General features: G+C 46.7%; 1 protein-coding gene across 1 annotated transcript in view; it reads right to left on the bottom strand.

The window, feature by feature from the left end:
- LOC147662075 (cytohesin-interacting protein-like) overlaps positions 1 to 25323 on the bottom strand; it is a gene marked incomplete at its 3' end in the record, with an annotated part of 72621 nt that extends 47298 nt beyond the window's left edge. Inside the window, exon 1 of the mRNA XM_086951130.1 lies at positions 25118 to 25323. Within this exon, the coding sequence (XP_086807256.1) occupies positions 25118 to 25288 (171 nt within the window). The remainder of the gene's footprint in view (positions 1 to 25117) is intronic.
- Positions 25324 to 25704: the final 381 nt, after the last annotated feature.

The following is a 25704-nucleotide window of genomic DNA, read 5'->3' as shown; positions in this document are numbered from 1 at the left end:
TTTTTGCATTTTTTTTTAATTGAGAGCTGTGTGCTTCAACACGATGACACACATGAAAGACATGAATAGTAATCTTAAACTCTAATTTAGGAGTTTAGACCATAACACTGTTAACCATTCTGAATGTTATCTCAGGGGCTCCTACTCTCCCAGAGTAAGAAGTATATTTAGCGTTTGGCTGAGTGGTAGGACTGCTGTAAAATGGTGGTGCTCCTGTCCTGCCAAACTCACTATTGACAGTCGGGGAAGCTCTATGTTTAAACCCCTTGATTCTACTTTGGCTCTCCTGGTGTAAACTTTTGACCTGGCTGCCTGCCTCCAAGGAACCACCAAGTGACAGTGATTGTCAACCCACGCCCTTCAGGGCGGGGTGACCATCACTCTCTCATTTTGCCTGACGTGGGCAGAGAAAATGTAGAATGGCTCCAGTGCACAGATCCAGAGCTCTCTATTTATTGGAGGCATTTATTTGATGTTTATAGTACATAGCCTACTGTTTTGGAAGCTTTTTAACAAACAAGTTTGCAGAGTGGACACTTTAAACTTGGGGCCCAGTTGGCAAAACTGCACTGCTATTAAGATGTTCATTGTTGCTCCACTGGATGCCTTCAAAGAACAAAGATCCCCACCAGCCAGTCAGGGATTTCTAAATAAGGTTGACAGCCCTTTATCAGCAGGGCGGAAGTCATGCATCTGGCCTCATGGAAAACTAGCAGACCTTCCACAAGCATCTAAATAAGACCCAACTTAATTTATGGATGAACATATTTGTGTAAAGTTCAGGATGCGAAGACTATCTTCACAACTTTTGAGGCAACACATAAGACAAAGAGTGGCATTCTAATACATTTTTTTACATATTACCTTGCCTAAAACCTAAGCAAATATCCGGCCAGACATGGGTGGTCCTGTGCTCCAGAATGCACCCTACTTTGTATAATCATTTGACACCTCCAAGGTGCCAGAGTAGAAACCAGTCAAAATGTAAGGCCAAGTTCAACTTAAGAGGGCTTTAGGGGAAATAATGAAACACTTTTAGAGGTCGTGTAGGATTTGAAACTTCTTTAGCAAGCCTCAGGCCAAAGCAAAAGAAAAAATTGAGTATTACCATTTGATACACTAGCCTAAAAAATATTGTCGTTTCAATCCTAAATTCAAAAGCTGCCACTGGTTTAATTAACACTTTAAACAGTAGAAAATCCAGCTAAGAATGATTGAATAGATCTGGAAGCGAAATAAGTGCAGTCCCAGAAAGCTCAATTTATACAAGTACAGCATAAATATAACTGCTCTGTTGTACTCTCATTGGGCCTCATTTATGAGGCCCCTTGCGCCATCGGAACGTCACTTTTTGTGACGTTCCGTGGCGCAGAAGCCTGCATGATATTTATCAGGCAGCACTAAGTCACTTTTTTGGGCTTAATGCTGCCTGATAAATATCAGTCCCTTTAACCCAGTGTTCTGGTTAAAGGGGCGTGCAAAGGGTGCTGCTGGGGGCGTTCCCAGCAACATCCATGGCTTTTTGACACTGCTCCAGATTAATGAGAAATCGTAAATCGGAGGCAGTGCTAAAAGCTTACGCCTCCCCAGGCGTGGTTTAAGGGAGGCGCAACAGGGAGAAATATCTTTATTTCTCCTCATTTTTCCTTTTTCTATGTGTGCTGCAGAAGAGGAAAAGCCTCTTGTGATTATTTTTGTACAGAAAGGTTTCCTTTCCTGTACAAAAATAATCATCCCCGCAACGTAGGCACCCTTGCACCATGGTGCAAAGGTGCCTGCATTGGTGCACGGCAGCCCATTGTGCGCCGGGGAAAAGGACAGGAATGCGCCGTATCTTATATATACAACTCATTCCTGCCATTTAATTTTGCCGTGGGAAAGTGCAGCAGGAAGGCCCGCAGCGCTTCCCAATGGAAAAACCTAATAAATGAGGCCCATTGAATTTTATAGCTAACGTACCTCTAGCAAAATCTTCACCGCTGTTCAGAAACTAAACTCTCTGTGTGCTACAATCAGGATCTATTTAATAGACAGGCCAGTTTTTTTTTCAGAGAAAATGGCCAAGATTAGGAAAGAGCTTGTTGTGAATCAGGACCTTGAACCACAGTAGTGTTCAATTGAAACAGTACAAATTTAAATGTTACAGCAGCGTGGTGTGAAGTCCTCATGTGAATAGGACACAATATGTCAGTGGGATCTCTCCCCACCTACACACTAAAAGATTCTAGCTCAGTGATGGTATCCGATATTCAGGGCCACTCAAATTATGCAATTCTGTTGCCTTGTTCCCTTCCCCATAATTATGGATTAGACACATTTGCAAAGCATTCCATCATCTGCTAAATAATTTGCAGTTTGCCAAAAAGGTTCTAGCACAAATGGATCTAAATTTACTATCACCATGACGACCCTTTGTTGACACACAAGGCCCTTTTAAAAATTCAGGTGGTCACCTTTTAATTACCTTATGCTATACTTGAGTGTTAAACTATTACTAATGAGGTAAAACCTTTGCCCAGGCAGTGTGGACATGTATACAAAATACAAAATTATGCGGTAATCTGTCTCAAAAGGTGCTGCATTATGCTGCAAAACTGCCTTTCGTTCTCACATAATTTGGTCAACCCTGTGGCCTATATTATATGTATGAGAAATGGGATTTCGCCAGGCAAAAACCACCACTCTAGTCAGGATAAGGGAGTTACACTCCTAAAATAACCCCTGCACAGCCACTTGGTAGCTTGACACGAGCAGTCAGGCTTATCTTAGAGGCAGTGTATAAAGCATTTGCACAAAACCAACAGTAATACAATGTAAGCACTACAAAAGGACAACAATCCAGTTTAGAAAAATATCCAATATTTTTATATACTTAAAACAAGACCAAATACTATAAAAATAGTTGCTTCAACAGATAAGTTGAAAACATAGTTCGTACGAGTCGGTAGCTCGGTCGGAGTCTACTGCGATGCTGAAAACAACAGAGTCTCACAGTTCTAGCTGACCGCGTAGGTATGGGCCAGCAACAGCGGGACAGACTTACGGAGGGAAAGAAGTAGCTTTTTTCTATTGGAATATCATCGAAGAAGCTGAGGGGAGGAGAGGGAGAACCCCAGGCAGAAGAGATATGGATAGAATCTTTTAGCCTTCTCTACAAAATCAATAAACCCGCCTGGTTGAGGCGCAACCAACTATTTACATTACATCGAGCGTACTATTCCCCTAAAAAGCTCTCTAAGTTCCAATCAGAGAAGTGCTGCAGTAAATGCTCTCTCCCAGCTGCCTCAGATTTACACATGGTTTGGGAATGTCCGAACATCAATACTTACTGGCATGAAACTAAGACATCACTTGAATCAATTCTCAGAATTTCTATTCCTTTCTCATGGTCTTTAGTCATCTTTGGGTTAAACAACAACATTAAGGGGCTAGAAAGAGAATTTCTATATTATGCTATTCTATTAGCAAGAAGAGAATTATGTAAAAATTGGGTTAACATCAATCCGCCGACCCATGCAAGTGGCTGTCTTCACTTTATGCAACATCGAAAGTAGACCTAGCCAGAGCCTGTAGCCCTCGTACTTTGAGATTTTGGAACTTCTTAGTTGAGTGGAGACGAGACAACTAAAGTGCCCGGGGTTTTTTTGTTGTTGTTTTTTTTCTCCCCGGGTCTGATGATTAAGCCTAAGTTTCCATGTCCAATGGTAGGCACCCCACGCCATAACGTCACTGGACTATCGGCCGATAAAGGGTTTGAATGGAGATAGTTCGTGCGGGGCTCCTTTTCGCTGAGACATCAGGCCTGTCCTTTTGGAGGTCATGAAACCAATTTCTGGTTTCATGATGGCACAGGGGCGATTGTCTTACTGCAGCTAGAGCATCCCTGGAACGATTAAGTGGCTAATGAGGAAAAAAAACAGAAAAAAAAAACAGCGGGAGAGACTCGTTAACAGTACCTTTCTTAGTGCAACTCACAATGAGGTGCGAGTTGGTCTTGGCATCCGTTGCGGTTGCGATGCAAAGTGGTTGTGGTGCACGGTGATGTGTCCCTCGATGCGGTGCGAGCAGCGGCTCGGTGACGATCATCCAGACGGCATCGGTGAGACCAAGGCTTGCGGTGCAGGGTGAGTCGGTGCTTGATGCGGTGCTGGCAGGTTGCGGTGCAGGTGACCGAGCCGGTCATGGTGTCCATCGCGGTTACAGTGCAAAGTGGAAGCGGTGCACGGTGCGTTGTCCCTCGATGCAGTGTGAGCAGGGCAGACGGTGCAGAGCAAGACGGTACTCGATGCAGTGCTGGCAAGTTGCAATGCAGCGACAGAGCCGGTTGGTGAGAATCGGTGCTGGCCAAGCCGGACAGCTGGGTGTGACGAGGCGGTCACGGGTATCGAGCCAGCGGCGACCGAGTCAGTGAGACCAGGCCAGCGAAGTGAAGAGAGACTGTGCTGGTTGCGGTGCCTCTTGATGCGAGGCAGGCAATGGTTTGGTGATGATCGTGCAGACTGCATCGGTGAGACCAAGGCGTGCGGTGCAGGGTGAGTCGGTGCAGTCTGCAGTGCCGTCAGGACACAAGGCCAGCGGCAGAGTCGGATGACGGAGTCGGTCACGGTTCCCTCTTCTCTGTGGCAATTGAAACAGCGGTTCCAGGAGCAGTACCCAGAGGTTGGTGAAGTATTTTCAGTCCCTGAGACTACTTAACAGGAGGCCAGCTCGGTTTCAGGCCCTTAGAGATCCTCAGCACAAGTAGAGCAAGTTCAGTCCAGTCCTTCCTCTGCCCAAGGCTGAAGCAGCAGCTGCAGGCCAACTCAACAAAGCAACAACACAGCAAAGGGGCAGTACTCCTCCTGGCAGCTCTTCCAGCTCTTCTTATTGGCAGGTTCCTTGATTCCAGTGAGTTCTCTGAAGTTTTTTCTATCCCTGAGACTTCCAACAGGAGGCAAGCTCTACTTCAAGCCCATGGAGAAAATTCTAACCGCAGGGTGATGAAAGCACAGACCAGTCCTTTCCCTGCTCAAGACAGAAGCAACAAATGCAGACCAACCCCTCTAACATGCAACCTAGAAGCAGTACTCCTCCTTCAGCTTTCCCGGTCCTTCTTCCTGGCAGGTTCCTTAGTTCAGAAGTAATCTAAATCTCTGGGGTCTGGGCCCCAATATTTATATCAGCAAATCCTTTGTCCTCTGAAGGCAGAGGGGCCTGGACCTAGTTCAAGCCAGTTCTCGGTTTATTCTGCCAGTGTGCACCTTCTTCCTTTGTCAGTGTGGGCCAGGGTCACCAGACGCACCACAGGAGGTGGGGCCAGCATTGTGGAAGGTGAGTCCAGCCCTATTCAGACCCAGGTGCTACTCCTCCCACCCATCTATGTTTAGATGTGCCTATTCAGCCCTGCTGACTCACCCCTTCTCCCCCAGCCAAGATTACTCACACACCAGACAGCTAATACACAAGCTAGCAGAGTCATGCTGATGGTTAGGTCAGAAAATACACACTTTCTAAAAGTGGTATTTTCAAACACAGAATGTTAAAACCATTTTGCGATGCAGGGCGCGCTAGGAAATTCGTTTGATTTATTAAATTGTTTACTTACCTTCAATTATCCATACTCCAGTTTTTAGCACCCCCACCCTACCCCTCCCCCGCCTCGCCTCTCCACCCCACCGAAACTCCCTCCACGGGCCATGGCAGTGTACTTGTAGACTTGGCACCTTGGTGCAATGTATGAGGCTTGGGGATGCATCGGTTCTCGCAGCAATGGCACTTGCATTGATTTCTTCAGCTGCGGTCCCACAATGAGGTAGTTCTTGCAGCTGCACAGCAGGGCCTGCATCAGAATTGGTGCAGTGATCTCGGCCTTGGTAGATCAGTGCACTCGTTGTGGTGTGTAGCGATTTTTCAAGCTGCCTGCAGGCACTGCGTCGGTTTCTTCTGTGATGCGTCAGAAACTGGTGACTGATGCGTTGCGCTTCTCCTTGTTGCTTTAGTTTTCCAGCTCCCAACAGTAGGATTAGCCTCCAGAGGCCCAGAACAGCAGCAGATGCCTCTTGGCAGGTAAGAACTCCCAGAAAGGGAGTTCAAGGGAGCTGAGGGTGAAGTCTTTGTATCCCTGAGACTACAAAACAAGAGGCAAGCTCTACTTCCAGCCCTTGGAGATCTTCCTCAAGCAGGGACACAACACACAACAAGGTCTTTGTCCTTTCCTTGGCAGAAACAGCCACTGCAGGCTAACCCCAGACAACGAACAGCAAAGGGGCAGTACTTCTCCTCAGTTTCTCCAGCTCTTCTCCTTGGCAAATGTTTCTCTCGAATTCCAGACATGATCTAAAGTGCGGGTGTCTGGGCCCCACTCTTTATAGCACAAAATCATTTGTTCTCTAATGGCAGAGAAGCTCTTTGCCCAGCCAAATCCAGTTCTGTCCTCTCTTGTGCAGCTTCCTGGCAGGAGGTGGAGACAGCATTGTCCAAGGCAGACTAGGCCCATTCAGGTTTGAAAGAAATCGCCTCCCTCTACTCTGAATGCAGCCAAGGCCTATTCGGCCCAGCCATGACTCACCCTGGAAAGGCAGGACACACCTCACAACCCCCCCCCCCCCCTTCCCTGGCGTGACTGTCTGAACAGAATGCACATCCTCAGCCCCTGGCACTCCAAAGCCGGACAGTCAATACACAAACCTACTTTCTAAAGGTAGTATTTTCAAACACAAAATGTAAAAACCATCCTCACTAAAAGATGCATCTTTATATTCTAGGTTCAGGCATGCTAAACTTTAGCTTCCAATCTTGTCCCAATGGGACGCCATATTTATGAGATGTTATAAATAAACTCCCATTCTATCCTATGGGACATATAGCCTTTCAATAATGAAAAATTAAATTGGCAGTATTTCACTATCAGGACTTTCAACACACATCAGGGCATGTCCTACTTTTCAAATACACTGCAACCTACCCAGGGTGGTACCTTGGGCCTACCTTAGGTGTGACTCACATGTAGTACAAGGGAAGGTTAGGCCTTGGCAATTGGGTGCACTTGCCAAGTCGACATGGCAGTACCAAACTGCGCACAGACACTACAGTGGCAGGTCTGAGTTACACTACAGGCTGCTTATGTGAGTGGCACAATCAGTGTTGCAGGCACACTAGCAGCATTTGAATTACAGGCTCTGGGCACACACAGTGCACTGTACTAGGATGTTACCAGTAAATCAAATATGCCAATCATGGAATCACCAATCCATAAATACAATTTACAGGGAGCACCTGCACTTCGGCAATGAACAGCAGTGGCAAAGTGCCCAAAGCATCTGGATTCGCAAAAACGAAGTCCAAAACACAGCAAAAATACAAGGGACAAAGGCAAAGATTCAGGGGAAACCCACACCAATGGTGCCAGGTCTAACATATGGTCAAGAATCTGGACCTTTTAATGGAGAATTTGGGACTGCAACTCAAAGATTTACATGGTGACAATTGCCATATGTTTCAGTCTCTACATTCCAAAAACAATATTTCCTTTTCTGTTCTTCTCGCAAAGGATCAAAATTGTGAAGATTTGTATAGTCCAGACTGCACTTCAGTAATGCAAAAGAGGCAGTTAGGCTATCTTTGTTTCAAGGAACATGTAGAGAATCTAGATGTACCTATATCAGCTACACTCGGTCACACTGGCCTATAAGGCAAATTGACAGTGCCCAAATTGCTGACCTGACAAGTCAGTGTGTGGGCGGGTGTTGTGGCTGGTTATGGGCCTCCTTTATGGTCTGCTGGGCCAATTTTAACTAATTTCCTCGATATTAAAACAAACATTGCCTTCAGCAAGCCCAAATTCATGCACTATTCCATACTTTTCAAAACACTTGTACAGCATTTCTTTACAAGTTCAAAACTGCACCAGTTTGCGAACAGGAGACACATTTTTAGCTATTCAATTTACTATTTGGGGCCATTTTTATTTTGGTGCCCGGGCCTGTCCTAGTCCGACCCTGATAGCTCTAGGTCTAAAGCAGCTTGTATGACTTGTAAGTTTTACAATAACAATGGTACCTTATTTCTAAACAAAAACCTTTGTAAAGTATGTACCCACTAGGGCTTTAAAAATAAAAATAAAGCGTTTGGCGGAAGAGTTTTCAGATTAGCATCCTCTGAACTTTGGAACGTTGTCAGGTTACTCATAAGATCTGAGGCAACTCTGCTTAAGTTTAGGAGGAAATTAAAAGCCTGGCTATGTTCTTTATACGTTAATGATGAAGACGGCAATAATCTAGGCCTCTGACGGTTGAGTGATCAACATTACCATTTACTAGGATCAAGCTGTGCTTGTGTTGGAGCGCCGAGACCTAGCAACTGAATGAGTTTTAAATATCCCTAAATAGGTAAGTAAATAAATATTCCAAAGGTAAAAGGTCTGGAAGTAATCATGGCTTGACACAAGGGCACTCTTTGTTAAATGTTTAAGCAATGTTTTACATGGAATCTGAAAGCATTGCACCTTTATTCATGGTAGATTGCTGGTGACTATTGCTACATCTGACTGAAACTAGCCTGACATATTACAAATGTTTCAGTGAGTGCCCCTTGCTCTCTGAATTAATAAAGAACTTCAGTAACCTCACAAAGTTTTTGTAAAAAGATAAAAATGTGTTGACCAAAATAGACCAAAAGGGGGACATTTTGGGAAAAGGATAAAACAGCTCTGTAGTGTCCTGCTGGGCATGGTCTGGTTGTTTAAATGATGTAACCCACACTTTACACTCACCCACCACTCGTGTCACGAGTCACGTGACCCAGTCAATAAAGAGGCCCGGGTGCACGTGCTTGAGGCCAGTTTTTACTGCACCGCTTCACCTAGTGTCTGCGTCCATTATTACTGCCATGTGGGCCTGAGGCCCGACACCACACTGGCGACGAAGGTGGGCAGTTAATCCTGCGTGCTGGCAGCTCGCCACATTCTCGTCATTCGTGGGGGAAGAAAAGGGACGCGCGTGAGAGGCGGCATCCCACGGCGATTCCCATGGCCCCAGTGACTGCAGTGGTGATCTGGTACAGCACCACTCTCCGCAGTCACAAAGCCGCGACCCGATCTAGCCGTGCCCCCACCCCAATGTCTGAGGCAGAGGAAAGTGACTGGGCGATCCCGGGGTAGGCGAGCACCCCACAACATTGCCCCGTTCCTCGCCCATGCAGCCAGCGTCTACCCAGGGGGCTAGCCAGAGCCCGAGGCTGTTCCTGCAAGCAAGCCCCATACCGGTACAGGAAGCAGCCCGCAGCAGTAAGACAGCCTGCAACAGAAAGGCATTTGAGCGTCAGGTCAGAGCCCAAGGCCACCCCGGGTAACAAGCCCCATGCTGATACAGTCCGCAGCTGCAAGAGGACCCGCGACCCCACGGCGACACTTCGCCTGCCGCGCCCCATGACCTGCTAATCTCAGTGCTTCGGCAGCCTCTGTGGATCGAGGCTCGAGTGGTGCTAGACGGCTGCCGGTCGCCTAGATGGCACAAGGTAAAGGCATGGTGAGTGGATGCACCCGCACGCCGAAGACACAGTGTAACCCGCAGCAAATGCAGAATGCCCCAGTGCTGTAAATTCCGGTGCAACAAGAAGCAGGCGACTGCCAATCACCACTGCAGACCTGTTTTGAAGTGGCAACACCGAGTGGCGAACTGACTGTCAGAGCAGGGAACCCTGACCCCGGACCGGCCAACTGAGTGACTCAAGGCCATCTTTGTTAACCCCTTCCATGCTCATGACGAGCTCAGCTCGTCATGAGGCACAGTGGAGCTGTGCTTATGATGAGCTGAGCTTGTCATGAACAATGGGGTTCGATCAGGATCAGCACAGAAGGGGAAAACCATTAGCAGCCAAGGTGTTAAAGTAAAGCCGCCCTTCTACCCACCGCAATGCCCACAATGCTCCCACCTACTTCATGGAGATGCTCGCACCGGCGGTGCCGGTTTCCCCACCGCCGAGCCCGAGTGATCGGTACGGCCCTGCACCATCGGTAAATCTACTGCGGCCTAGGCAGGAAAGGCAGGCGCCACCTGGTGGTTGTGTGAGGCACTGCGCCCCAGCCCGACAGAGGGAACAAGCAATACCAAACAAACAATGCTGCAGCAGAGTAAAGGACAGCTCCATGCCTTTCCATGACGACAAAATATGAAAACTAGAATGCTATGCTATTCTCCTGCACTGCCAGCAACAGCAAAAGACACAAGCACCAGAGCTCGCTGCTACTTTGTCCCATGTCATTCTTCCATCAGCGAAGGAGGAAGAAGTGCATTGTCCCTCAGTGGTAATCGGACACCACCCCAAGTGAGAAGAGTCAAGTCACCCCTACTGACACCAAGCAAGTGTCACAAAGACCATAGCCAGGCAGAACCGGTGCCTCCAACAAAGGAGCAGACTGCACCCAGTGCCCCCTGGAAAGGACTTTGTGCCTTGGACAGCAGCCCTGCTCACACGCATGTGTAAATAACTACTTGAACCAATCAAAAAACAAGCAATGACACAGGCTCTATGCATCTGGCAACAGTACCAAGTCAGCAGCAATTATTGAGCAGACAAGGTGAAAGACATTTATAATTATAAAAAGGAGCATTAACCACACATTCTCCACCATGTGAAGTGACTGCAGCACCACTGGGTAGCCACTCCAAAACCCAGAAAAAGGCCACAGCTCCAAGAGACACACTGTTAACCTCTACACAGGAGAGTGACTGTTAAAACTCCAATGAGAGAGAGCCTCCAGGAAGCCCAAAGTATCCTCGCCATGAAACATCCAGCCAAAGTGATGGACTCAAAGGCAGCCAAACTCCATGCAGCAAAGCCCTAAGAGAAGCACCCGAAGGCGGGGTGAGTTGCGCGTCACCCCAACAGGCCGCTCAGACCTTCGAAGGGGAAGAACTGTTACACAACACGGAGTGGTCTCTGGGGGCCCAAAGTGTCTCCAGCCTAGGCAAGACTGATCACGCTCAAGCAGCAACCAAGACGCTGCGATACAAGCCATCACACTCAAGAGCCCAATGGTGCCCAGAGCTGCACCAGCGCAAAGCAGCATCAGAGAAGCAGGAGCACTGCCTGCCACGTCTACAAGTACAGAGAAGGACGGCCAAACCCTGCAAAGAGCCGCAAGAAGCTCAGGGCTACGCACGGACAGCTCCTTCAACAAGAATAGATGACCAGCTAAGACAGCGACGTCTCAAGGGAAGCGGCCCCCAGCAAGAGCGCAAGAAAGACTGGTGCAGAGCTCACACCACACACATGGCTACCTAAAGCCACCACCAGAAAAGAGGTCGCATCACCCGGCCGTACTGGTGAACAGGCACAACTGCAAGCCACACCCTAGGCACCCCAAGTGCCAGAAGAGAGCCTCCAGGAAGAAGGAGGAGCATGCCAAGCCAGAAGCGCGCAGGAGGGCACGCCAGTGAACCTGACTGCACAGTCAGCACCCAGGAAACTTGTCCACACAGAAACACTACTGAACGCAGGTTGGAGAGCACACACATCTCCACCGCCACAGCGAAGCCCTGCAGTAGGCCGAAGACCACCCACGGTGTCCTCCCTCACACTGCCTTAAGACGGAGTCAGCCGCGACCCAAGATCGACAAGAGAGGAGTCGCACACCCCACGTGGCAGGCCGCCACAACACCATGCGCTCCAACGAACAGCGACACAAGACCATACGTCACGTCGCCCAGCAAGCAAGGAGCACCTCACCATGTGACTAGCCCGCCAAACATGCCAGAGCAAAGGCAGAAGCAGGTGCCACGAGGTCCAAACGCAAACCCTCGAAGAAAAGAAGAAGTGTGACAGCCCTGTCACCCCGAAGACCGGATGAGCACAGGTGGGCTGAACAAGCCAACAAAGGGAGAAGACCAAGGACTCACAGCCAGCCAAGAAGCACACCCTGACACGCCAGACAGCCACCAAGGCGGACCGATGTCCCAGGATACAGCCTCACGGATAAATCAAACATAAGCCACAACAAGCGCAGTCCACGTCTCATCCCAACGCTTCCCCAGGCGACCGTCCATCCCCGAGCCTCGGCAGTCTGAGTTAATCAGCATTCCTGCTCCTGTCCGCAGATGCCACGGCCAAACACCAGCACTGAGTGCCCGCCCTCTCACCACCTCAAGATGGAGTTGGCGGTGGCCCCACAACAGGCAAGAGAGGAACCGTACACTCAAAGTGTCAAGCCGCCACCTAAGGTCAACATCAGCAAAGCGGAGGCACATGGCTGCCAAATCTCTCCGGACATCCAACACTCCCAGCAAGTCACCAACACCTGTCATCCAGAGTCTCTACATGGCTGGCAACCACCATCACCCCAGCCATCAGCACCTGCGCCAAACAACACCACTGCCAGAGACCAACAGTGAGGACCGGCAAGAGGTCCGAGAAGTTCAAGTAAGACGTGGTCCGCGAACAGGGACCAACGAAATTCGACATCCTCAAGAACCAGAAGTGAAACCATCAACAGGAGAAAGTCGCGGCGACTGGTCCAGTCACAGAGTGGAAAAGAAGACAGTGTCGTAGAGCCAGGAGAAGACCAGAGGGAAACGGGCGGAGTGCATGCCGCTCGGAGAAGCCTGGTCAGGAAGACAAGGACAGCGAGATGCCCAGACCGCTTCACGAAAAAGTAAAATGGAGAAGAAGGGCGCAACGCCATGAAGGAAGGAGAAGAAGAAAGGAGTCATGTGGCATGACGCCATCAAGAACAGCAACGTCCAGAAAGGTGAGGAGAGGTGTGACAAGTCTACACACCCACCAGAAGAAGAGGTGACACGCACCACAACACCGGGTACAGTGACCCACATGTCCAGGAGAGCATTGATGGTACTAGAAAAAGAACAGCCATCTACTTACAAGTTCCCCGAAGACGGTCGACTACAGCAGAGTACAGGCTGGACCATTGGTGACACCTACCTTTGGGATTGAGCGGGAGAGTGGATGTGGAGAGTGCTCAGACGTCCGGCAGAAGGAGAACTGACCACTCCACACCAGCCCATGGATATCCAAGGGGCAAAGGCCTCAGGGACACCAGTGGCAGAGGATCCCGACACGAGAGATGGATTCATCGCCGTCTATGAAAAGTCTATGGGTTGCACACTTCTGACCTCACCAGCGGGTGTAACCCTCGAGCATCATGGTAAATGCAGTCTTTAGGCGTGTGCGGCTTTCGTAGCTCTGGACGTGTAACAGGCAAAGTTGCAGCACCAACTCTGTACACCGGTGTTTGGGAATTGTTGTTCCTCATCAGCAGAGTGTAGGTTTCTTCAGGGATTACTGGATAGGTTGCCAAAGTATTAACAGGTTTGGTACCCCTCGTGGCGCGAAGATGCGGTGTCCGAGCTCGTCAGCTTCAAGGTTCAAGGGAACCATATAAAGTGAAAAGTCTATGGGTCGCTGTTAGACCTGTCTGCCCTTTGTGTAGTCCCTCCTAATTATTTATTTATTTTTGACCCCTTTTTGCTCCTCAATCTCTCTGTTTTTATGTCTACCGGACTTTCAGGTGTTGACCTAGGGGTTAGGTGCTCTTTTGCCCTCATAGTTTTTTCCTGAGGCCTAGGTGCCTTTCTGACTGAATTTACATGACCCACAAAATGGTGGCTTACAACTGCCACAACTGCCACCTCAGAGAATGGACCCATAGGTTAACATAGGGACACTCTAGAACCTTCTAGCTGGTTCTGGAAGTCTAGGGTCAGCCAATATAAGGGACAGAGCTTGGGTGGCCATTTTAGGAATGACCAGAGAGCCAGGGCAGAACCCGGTGAATAGTGAAGCGGTAGAGTAGGGAGGAAAGCGCACTGAAAAGGGGTTCGATCGTCCAGTGGGGCGGCTACTCCATTTGGCTGACGTGTCCCCCTGCCTAGTGACTAAGCCTGTCATTGTGGGGTCGTCATTTGCCCTGAACCCCTGGTAGAGCCCCGGTTAAGGATGTCCCGGAGCGGCCTATAAAGTGCCAAAAAAAAATCAGCCTGGGTATTCCACCGGGAGGGAAACCTCAACTGTCCATAACAGAGACTATCCAGCATTTTCCATCTCCCCATGACCTCCTCTGAACTAATCTCATAGGGTATGTGTGGAGAAGACCTGGACCCTCATCGCTATTGACACTGAGGGGAATCCAGGCCCATAAGAACGAGGGAAGATCCCTACCTGAACGCGGTTGGTGGCTGAGATCCCTGTCACTGCATTGCCGCCGTCTGGCCACGGGCCCCCACTGAGGAGCATTGGCAGGGAGAGCCTGGTTTTCGTTGACGGAGCTGAGATTCTTTGGGGCGGAGTCGCGGAAGCCAAGGAAGGCTGACGCAGGAGCGCCGAGAGGAAGGGGGCGGGTTACGCAAGTGGCTGCACCGCCCAGTGCCTCCCTCGCTGCCGACGGAGACGAGCGAAGCGCCGAGGGAACCAGAGTGAAGGCCCAGCCCAGTCAGCTGCAAGGAGCCTGCAGCGCTGGGGCCGGGAGATCTCACCGAGTAGCTTCCGCGGGATCAGCTCAGGTAGCGCGATCGTGTGAGGTGACCGGGACACATTTCCAGGAATCCGGTAAGGCCTGAAGTGTAGCGCGGGCCTCAGCGTTCTGAGTGGGCCCGCTTCTGTGCTGAAAGTTGAGGCGAGAGGGGAGAATCAGAAATTCCCAGCTCTCCATAAAACCAATTAACTGACCATAACTGGTGACTTTAAAAGAACACCACGGCTTGAGGAAAACCTCCCTCTGGTAACTTGCGCCAGTGATCCTACCCCATGAGAGTCTGACTCTGTGTTTATAAAGCTTTCCCTACTTGATTAAAGTTGCATAGGGAAGAGAAATCCCGTATTGAAGCGGGACTTACCACACATGGAAGCTGTGTTACCAGGGTTGTTTAGGTAGAGTAAAGCATTGGTAGGGAAGGGGGTTTGCTCGTACTATGTAAAGTCATTCAGAGCCTACAAATGTCACAGGTATCACCTGTCCAGCTACTGTGTCTTAGAGTAAATTACCAAGTTGAGTGAAGTAACAAATATATCTTGCCTGCCTTCATTTAGATATCCCGCTGTTGAGCCAAGGTACTAGTGGGATGTTAGTGGAATAATTACTGAAAGCCTGTATCTTTCTGCCAGTAAAACATTGAGTCCTCAAGGGTAATGTACTGCTGTGCATCATTATAAGGAAACTGTATTCTTGTTGATTATTGTAACCAGAAGCGGGGAGTCACACGTCCAGTGCTACGAAAGGCGCGCACACCTAAAGACTGCATTTACCATGATGCTCGAGGGTTACACCCGCTGGTGAGGTTAGAAGTGTGCGACCCATAGACTTTTCACTTTATATGGTTCCCTTGAACCTTGGAGCTGACGAGATCGGACACTGCATCTTCGCGCCACGAGGGGTACCAAACCTGTTAATACTTTGGCGACCAATTCAGTAATCCCTGAAGAAACCTACACTCTGCTGATGAGGAACAACAATTGCGAAACACCGGTATACAGAGTTGGTGCTGCAACTTTGCCTGTCACACGTCCAGTGCTACGAAAGGCGCACACGCCTAAAGACTGCATTTACCATGATGCTCGAGGGTTACACCCGCTGGTGAGGTCAGAAGTGTTCGACCCATAGACTTTTCACCTCATCGCCGTCTATCCTGCATGTCCTGGGAAGAAGAGGAACTTGTGCGCAAAGGAAAGAGTCAACAGCCACCCTCCAGGTGGAGCTACGGACTGCAAGGTAGCAATCTCATCGCCTCCTCCACTCACACCAGACTGTAGAGTTGGAGCAACACTGCTGAGAACACCCAGCTCCGCGGAAACCTGAAGAAGAGGGCCTCCGGGACATCTCGTGGCAGGAGAACACCCGCGAGAGGGGCTTCCTAGTGAGAGGGATGTCTTTCAACCACTCACTCCTTTGCAATGTGAAGCCAAGCTACCTACAGTGAAGAAACCCGACGGACTAGCAAAAGACAACCTGCATCAAGTCTACCATCTGGTCATCCTGTTGGGCATCACCCCAAAAGCAAGATCTCAATGCACTGCAGAACACACTGCCATGAGGCAAGTCCAGAAGAGCACGCCCCCCCGAGGACCAGGACATCGAGCCCAAGAGAACAAACGTTTCAGCTGAAAGTTTCCACCGTCGTCATCTAGCAAGCAGCTGAAGAGACTCCTTCTAAAGTTATGAGATTGCATATTTTTGTATTTTTTCTCCCACTGGTTCGGACTTTGTTTTATCTCAACTTTATTAAAGTTTGGGAGGAATGTAGTGTCCTGCTGGACACGGTCTAGTTGTTTAAATGATGTAAACCACACTTTACACCCACCCACCACTGGTGTCACGAGTCACGTGACCCCGTCAATAAAGAGGCCCGGGTGCACGTGCTTGAGGCCAGTTTTTACTGCAACGCTTCACCTAGTGCCTGCGTCCATTATTACTGCCATGTGGGCCTGAGGCCCGACACCACAAGCACCAATAGAAAATAGTTTTGCTCAAATGTATGGAAAACAAAATAGTTAAAAGGTTTATAAGCGACTTGTGCAAATGGCGAGATCTAAGGTGGGAATTTTCCCAGTGAAAGATTGCAGCTTTTATTATAATAAATTAAGCAAATAAACAATCTCTGACGGGACCAACTTGAGACTATCCAAACAGCATTCCTGACTGGTCAGACACTGCTGTAACCATACATGCAAAGGCTGACCATTAAATAGACCGGGCAGAACAAGGTTCTACAAAGCTTTCAAGTGTGGTTGAGAGGATTATAAGGATCAAAGGTCTATCCTTCCTGATAAAACTGAAAAACAAAAATGAACGTGTTCCTGTGTAGAAACCAATGCCCCCAGTACTTCAAAGTTGTACATAAGAATATACAGGTATATACTAGAGTGGTGGGCAACACGCAGTAGTGTCTAGATATAGCTGGCACTCAAGTGCATGTTGCCAGCCTTGGAATTCATAATTTACCAGGTCAGAAGTTCCACGTCGGAATTTAGAAGAATTTCGGTAGCCCAGATTTGGGTCAAGCCAGAAGGTGAGGCGGCTTTCAGGCTCGGTGCCTTTGATTTGACGTCTCACTGAGCCTTCATCTGAGGATTTAAAAAAAAAACTATAAGTGGGCCATGACACTTCCAGGAGCTATGGGTGGAAGCAAGGTAAACCACTTTAATGAAAGACTGCTTTCCATTTTGAAAATTAAATTTAGTAAAGACAGTTTTATGTTGATCATAATTTGAAACACAACTTCACGACAGGTCTCCAGCTGCCCAGTTAGCCTTGGATAAAAAGTTTTTGCTGTTTGTTTAGAGCATGCTCCACAAACTGCTTCCAACATACCAGTTAACTTTGAGTTTGTCTTAGCAGCCAGTGGTACTCTCTATTGTGGTGTCACGGCATAGCCCAGTAGTCCGTAGCAGACTGGTTCTCCCTATACACGTGCAAGCACTAGGGTCTACATCTGCGCACACCCATCACCCTTAGGGCATTACACTGAATAAAATGCAAAGGTGATGGGTGAAATACTCTCAAACGTCTCGACCATGGGCAATTGCTCAGGCAGCGGCGCATAATTTTTTGCTCACTGTGCCACATCAAAAACAAGCCATATGCAAATCAGCCTTGGTCCTGCTGTAGTAGAAACTGTTCAGTCTAAATTGAAAGACCAGGGACCCTGTGAAAGAGAACACAAGCAACCCCCGACTGGCACCAGAGTAGTTTGACTAAATAAAGGAGCCACAGCTTCAGTTCTATGGGCATGTTCCTTCCAACTAAGCATTACATTGAGGAAAACACAAAGGTGGAGAGTAGAATGTTTTTCTGGGGAGCAGTGTAAAATATCTTTGATATATTGCAAGTTCCTCTACCCTGCGGTCAGACTATACTCTGCCCCAGTGTTGCTGTGGTGTAAAAAATATTTCCATGGACATTCCGGACACATACAGTCCCCTCCTCCTTTTTATTTCTACGTGATATATTTAAATGAGGTGCCTCCAGGTGTCTTGGGTAACTACCACACCCTTGACCAGAGCATGACTAGGGGTGTGAGAAGCTGTAACGTTTTTTTCTCGCTGATATTGGTACACAGATATTAAACTATGCATCCATTGAGAAGTTAAACACAAAATGAGCTTTTCTGTGAAACTGGGACTTACAGAAGTCATTCCAATGTAATTTGTGCTGTTTTGCTCACAGAGATATTCTAAACAAGAAGTGTGCATGCATACTTTGCTCAGAAATTAAAGTGTGACAGTTTCAAAGAATTTACAATGAAAAGCTAACCACGGTATGTACTAGCAGGCAAAATGCTTCCAGGTTACCATTGTGGCACACTTTGGCAGTACTTGTAAGAAAAGGTTAAGCACTTGGAATACAAAAAAAATCTAACACTTGAAAAATGCACAACTGCATTAGAGGCGAGAAAGTGGGAACCTCGGTGAACTATAGGTAGGCGAATAATCCTGAACATTTAAGACTAAACCTGCATAAAAAAAGTTTGTACGCACCTATTCATGACGTGGCAAATAGTGGGTGGCAGCTGATTAATGGTTATAAGGTACGGTCTGTTTATACCTGCACCCCAGTTGGGAGACTGCCAACCAGCTCCTCCTTTGTAAATCTGTGTTGCCTGTCATGACCGCATCACCTGTTGCCTCTTGGTATAAGAGGAGCTCGTGTGAGAGATAGTTGGGTACATGGGATGTGGAGTACACCCTGTTTTGGCTTCCATTGCGTGCATTTAGTCCCTGAGGATGTAGGGTGATTACTGAGTTTAGTGGTAGCCAGGGCTTCTGTCTTCCATTCCAGAACGTCCCTCAGTGCTACTCTCCTTTTCACACTTCCCAAACAAACCTTTGTAAAGTCAAAATGCATGTGTCTAGTTTTCATCCACATAACCTTGAATGGAGCCAAAGTCCCTGCTGGAAGCATATGATAATATCCCACTAAAATAAAGGACCATTTGCAATAGCATGGCAAAAGCCATATACCATTAATGGAGAGATGGATTGCCTGCTTTCTCCTTATGATGTGTGTCCAGAGCTGCTGAAGAAGCAAGAGCCTCTAGCTGCCTAATTGGCCTGGGGATGTCTGGTTCCTATAAATAAGATAAAAGGGATGCCTGCCATGCCCAAGGAAACCAGAATGACAGTTCACATTTGGAAGCTGGTTGTCAAAGAAATTTAAACCGCCTACAAGAACCTGCTCACTAGTTCCCTCAAAAGTTTGATGGCAACTTTAAATCTGAGTATCAGATGGATTGGAACAAATCGCTACTATTTCTGAATATAAGCGGCCCCTTTTGTCCTATTCAAGCAAAGGGAAATTCCAGAGCAGGATACTTCAACTGTATCCCCTGAAGGAGTAGTAAATATACTCTGCTGCTGAGAAAATTCCTTTGCTGATGCTGCAGCCTGAAGATTGAATGGATTAGAGCCCCTGGCTTGTAAAGAGCTTATCATATTTCAGTTCAGAGGCTGAATCCAGCACTCCAGTGTGTTTTGCCATGAGGAACTGTGCTTGTTAGAGACTGCTGAGACTGGACACATGGAGACTCTGCCCAACTAAAGTGATACTGCAATTGTCGAGTGAAGCTTGGTGTTTGTGAAGAGAGGGAAGACACTGTTGAGCAGACTACTAGATTAACATGGTGTCCCAATACGTATTATGTGTGTTTTTCCCTAAGTAGAGCTTGCTTTGCTCATAATAACCCCCTCAAAGATCGGTGTGAGAAATTGTGTTGTTGGTTGAAGGGGGGTGACCCTTTTCAAGGAGCAGTCACAATCCGTCAGGATGAACCACAACAGTTATTAATTAAACTGTGCTTAATCCTCAGGTAGCTTGGCACTAAAGCCGTCTGGCTTAATTTAGAAGCAATATGTAAAATATGTATGTGACACACAAACAGTATTAAAGTGAAAACACAATGCAAGAAAAATTCCACACCAATTTAAGAAATATTAACATAATTTCGCACCAAATCAACAAACATTCAGTCAGTAGACCTGGAGTTATCAATTTTTACAGTTTAAGGAAAAAATAGCAGCCTAAATAACAAAGCACCAACCACTAACATCAAGTTGCACCAGACCGGGTCAAAGTTGAAAAATATGTCTGACTGCAATGAGTCACGAGTCTGATACAAAAAGTGGATTGGTCCCTCTCGGCGCTTACCATCAGAGTTAAGAGTATCTTCTTCGGGGAACCGCTGGACTAAGTTTCAGTGAAGATTTCTATAATTGGACTTAGTCTCTTTTTTGGAAGTCAAAAATTTCCAGGGGGATGAAGGTGGAGCCTGTAGCCACCAATAGTTCCAGTATTCCAGATACCCTTTTGCCGAAGGACCGCTGAACAGGATTTGCTGCAGCAGAGAAAAAGGTAGGGGGAGCTGCCTCAAAGTCAGGCCAACCAGCGATGGAACTTGGGTGGATAGATAAGCAGGTTGGTCCCCGTCTTCTCTTGGTGCTCAGAGCAGTTTTAGCCCAAAATATCCTGTGTCAAGTTTAGGATTTTGGCTGTCAGGGCACATTAAGCATCACCACCAAGGATTCAGGACTGGAGGGGCACCACTTGAAGGTGAGGACTCACTTAGACTGGGGAGGTGGCCAGAGCCTTTTCTGTTCCTGAGGCTTGGATCAGGCAGTCCACCAACTTACCCTTGCAATCACTCTGCTAGGTCTAGGTTCAAGTGTAGAAACAAGGATCAAGAAACAGGGCAGGCTTCTGAGGGTTCAAGGCAGGTTCCAGGTAGCAAAGCAATCCTTCCATGAGCTGCAAAGCAGTTTTGTGGAGTTCACATCAGGCCATAGCAGCAGGCAATACTCTGAGAGTTTTTCCGCAGGTCCAGGAAGTGAACTGAAGAGTGGGTCTGAGGGTCCCCATTTTACACATGTTGCCTCCTTTGAAGTAGGAGACGTTTCTGGAGAATTCCCTTTCAAGGGCTTGCGGTTTCCTGCTACCCCTGCCCTGCCTCCAAGTGTGCTGCATGAACAATGCAGTGGTGACAATTCCTTTGTGTGAAGGCAGGGTAAGGCCTATTCAGTTGCAATCAGGACTGTGCTCAGCTCCACCCCCATCCTGCCAGTTGATAGCCCATCCAGGCACACCTATTCCCTCTATTTTATGACTGTCTGGGAGGAACAAACATAGTCCAACTGCCATCTACACCCAGTCATGTGACCTTTTAGGGCAGGAAAATGATAATTTTCTAAAATTGCTATTTTCATTGTTGTAACTAAAAATGAAAATGTTACTGTTAAAGAGGACTTGTATTTAAGAATGTTCAGACACCTACCACAAAATGCTTTCCTATTCGCAATCCAAGGATAGCTCCTATTAATTGTAATAAGGCAACCCAATTGTATCCTTTGGAAGAGGTAGGCCTCACAGTAGTGAAAAACTAATTTAGATGTTTTTCACTACCAGGACATGTAAAACTTAAAAGTACATGTCCAGCCTTTTATTTACAATCTACCCTGCTCCGTGGCCTACCTAGGGCCTACCCTAGGGGTGACTAATTTGCAATAAAAGGGAAGTTTAAGGAATGGCAAGGGGGATATATTGGCAAGTCGAATTAGAAGTTTAAGAAGCATTCAGGCTGCAAAGGCAGACCTAGGGCTACCTAAGTGAGTAGCACAATATGTGCTGCAGGTCCACTAGTAGCATTTGATTTACATGCCCTTGGTGTACAAAGAACTTCTATGTACATTAAATATGCCAAACCGGTGTGTGCCAATTTTAACAAATTTAAAGGAGGGATCAAAAGCACTTTAGCACTGATTAGCAGTGGTAAAGAGTCCTAAAGCCAACCAACATGAATTGAGCAAAATGTGAAGGGGTGGAAGCAGAATTCTTGAGGGTGACCCTGCAGAGAGGGCCAAATCTAATAGTCTGTGAACTCTGTTAAAAACGCTACACAGGAGCTCACATCCTGCCCACACTGCAATCTCATTTGCTTGAGATGCAAGTTATCTACTGCGTGCCCAGTGCAGCCTCCCCATCGAGGGGACCATCCCTGTGAAGGTCTTTGACTCTCTGTGCTGTAAGCTGCAGCTGCAACTTCTCATCTGCATTCACCATGATAACCAGAGAGATCACACCTGAATCACACAGTCTGCATAGTGTGGTCAGTGTTTGCAGTCAGATAACCGAGATGCGTGCCCTTCCCCCTACCTATGAGACTGAAATCCGAATATAAAATTATACAACAAACAATGTTTTAATTGACTAACTGCAATCTCTAACAGAATGGTATCTATTCTGGAAACATGCACATAAACGTATAATGAAGGGTAAGCAGTTTTATTTAACATAAATGCAGTGTTATCTTGTTTATTAGGAGTACTGCCTAAACATTATATTTCTAGTGAGTGATACAAGTGGTAGCTGCACTAAAACATATACCACACATCACCTTCCAAAAGTAAGCCTTGACTCTTTTACTTTACTACCTTCTGAAAGTCAAAAGCAAAAAGGGAAGTACTTGGAAATTAAGAGAGCGGCAATATATTGTTCTGTGGTTTTAAAGGCAATGGAAATGGTAGTCATGCAAATTGCCTTGTTATCCTTGAGATACACATGCCCCAAAGAATTGACCTGTCACAGGTAGATGTTTGGACACAGATCCCTTCATAAAAATACGTTTTTTGATTTTTATTTAAATGTATCATGGGACTGAGGGTCAAGGTAGGTCCCCCCCGCCCCATGATGCACGTTGTCCTATTCCCAGCATAGGGGCGCATTACAATGTTGGGGGGATCGCTACCGGCAAGTTGTCTGTGGCGAGCCGCCTGACAATCGGACTCAGTGGCCCGACCTCCGCATTACGATGCAGTCGGTCAGACTGCTGTGGCCTGGGGAAAAGGCCTACGCCTCCAACAGGATCAGATATCCTGTTGGGGCGTTGGTCAGACAGATAATCCCCAAATGTCAGGCTTATAATGTCCATTCCCAAAAGCCTTTCCATGTCGGCCTTTAAAACATTGAAAGGCTGTCGGAAAGTGACTTTGGGGGCAGGGCCCGCTTTTCATTGCAGGCTTTACTATGAGGCCTGGGGGCACCTGTGAACATCCATGCACCATGTGGCAGGCACCATGCTCACCGCATGGTGCCTGCAACACGGTGCATGGATGTTTAAAAAGTAATTTTTTTCTGTTGTGGCTTGTGCTGCAGCCCGCAATTCAACAATGGATAAAAGGGGGTAAAGCTCCACAGTTCAAATAAGTGATTTGATGTTTTATAAATTGAGCCATGTATACTTGTACTCACAAATCTGCAGACAATCGCAAATTTACAACCCAGATAGCTCTAAAATGTAATCTCATAATGCCCTTCCCTGAATCCATTTAAATTCATTTTTTTTTTAAAAATACCAAACAAATTGACAAGAAACACACAAAAGCAAAATCTTTAAGTTAGGTTCCATCTTCGTTCAAAATTTGGCGTAATTCCGTTCAGATGTTTTGGTCTGTATCAATGAACAAATAACCCTATGGGAAAAAAATTATAAATTACATTTTTGTCCACTCCCTCTTTTTCTTGCCCCACTTGATGGATCTGCACATAAATTACCGTAAAGAACCTAAAGTGCATGCACATTTTTTGAAAAATTTTGTACAGATTCGTCAAACAGCATTAAATGCATTAGGAAAACGAATACCTTTCCTGTGGAAAATCGACCTAACCAGAACTGAAGTTGCACTATAAATTATATAAATATATTAAGGAGGTGGTAAAGGGAAGAAAACAATAAGGGGCATATTTACTAGCAGCTGGCGGAGTGCCGTTTTACAGCAAAATTGGTAGCGCCTTGCTCCATCAGTAAAAAACGCAGGGATGCACCGTATTTACAAGAATGTGGCGCACCCCTTCATTTCAACTAGCGCTGGCTCAAAAGCAGCTGCCTAGCGCCATGTGCAAGGATGCCTGCACTGCAGGGGTGATTGTTTATGTGCAGGAAGGGATACCTTCCCACACATAAGCAATCTTTACAGGCGATTTGCTGTTTCTATGTGTGCTGCAAATTGCAGCACACATGGATAGAGCAAATTAGGTGGAGAAATGAAACATTTCTCCTCATATCACATGCTTAAGACCAGATATTCCCTAACAATATTTTTGGTACTGCCCGATACCTTTTAAATATGGGGCAGCATAGGGTGTTGCGGCGGAACACCTATTGCAACACCCATTGCACACCCTTATCACGATAAATGCTGCGTGAATATGAGCATTAATTACAAGGCAACATTAGGCCACATTAAGTGGCTTAACAGTTCTGTGTAAATAAGCCGAAGGATACCGCCACCAGAACATCAGAAAAAGTGACGTTCTGGTGGCGTTAACACCTTGTAAATATGCTTTTAAGTGTCTTACCTGCTGTGTAGACTATGCAGTGTAATGGCATGCCACATGTAGTGCCACAGTGACATAGCCTGGTATATGCTGTGACTTTAGATACACTTACATGCAACGAACTAACACAGAACCCACTAAACATACTGCAAAACAAAAGTCTAAAATAATGCCACGTAACATATTGCATTAATTAAAAAAAAAAAATATATATATATATATATATATATATATATATATATATATATATATATATATATATATATATATATATATATATATATATATATATATATATATATGTGTGTGTGTGTGTGTATATATTTATATTTGCCAATTCAAGCAAAAGCTGTTGTAACACTACGTATAGAATGAAATGCCCAATGTGAATATACACAGGCCAATGAATCAGACAGCCACGAAGAGGGCTTTCAGTGTGTACACCTCTTCTAACATGCACCTTGTTAGGTTATGAATCACCATTTCCTGTGCCTCTCAGCCAGCTATCAACCGAAAGTAAGTTTAACGCTGAAAAACAACTCGTCGGCTTAAAAGGGAGGTAGAATTTTCAAGAGCTAAACATTTAAAATCCTTAAATCGAATATCTGCTTAAGACGCGGCAATATAAAACTCCCTCCAACTGTCATTCCAGAACAAAGCTGATGTTTTTCTTTTTTTTCAAGCATTTATTTTCCGTTCTTAGATTGGTGATAATATTACTTATTTTATTTTAATTAAAAATGTACTACTTACAAAAACAGATGCATCGGTTTGGGATTTCGCTTATCGTTTTAAGGAACCGACGCTCACCTTTTTGCGACTTCGAGGCAAACTTCCTCCTGCGCGTTCCCCTGTAGGAATCTTTCTGTTATCGATGTCACTGTCACACGTCAGCTGACGTAAAGAATTAGCAGTCGCGACATCACAGCTGCCCGCACCTTTGTCAATGCTCGTCTTCCTAAGAAGCCTCCTGGTAGACATTTTGGATGATTGCTCTTCAGAAGACCCCTGCTAAGTAACCTTGCAAATAAGGCAAACTTGCCTTCTCACTACCAAGCAATCAGACACTTCGACCTCAAAGGAGTCCACGTGACTTCGGTGGTTTTCCTGTGCAAGAACAATAATTGCTTCCTGCAGAGCATAAGTAGGTCTAAAACCTTATTTAAAACTGTAGATACGCCATCTATCAAACTGTCAGTTAAAGAAATGTGTATGTGGTTTTTCAGCACTGGAACCTGCCTCAATATTGTACAACATGGATGCAAGTAAGTATGTATGCCTGCAAAATCGACTTCACTTGGAAAGAACTGCTCTAGAACTAAAGTGACATATACTGTCGGGCTGGCCAGTGTGCCCTGGGAACTGTGAAGACAGTTATCGATCAAAGCAACCTTTGT

Source organism: Lissotriton vulgaris, unplaced genomic scaffold, assembly GCF_964263255.1.
Source record: "Lissotriton vulgaris unplaced genomic scaffold, aLisVul1.2 SCAFFOLD_909, whole genome shotgun sequence".
NCBI lineage: Eukaryota > Metazoa > Chordata > Amphibia > Caudata > Salamandridae > Lissotriton > Lissotriton vulgaris.
The sequence above is the reverse complement of the archived record's forward strand: the minus strand, read 5'-3'. Positions and strand labels throughout refer to the sequence as shown.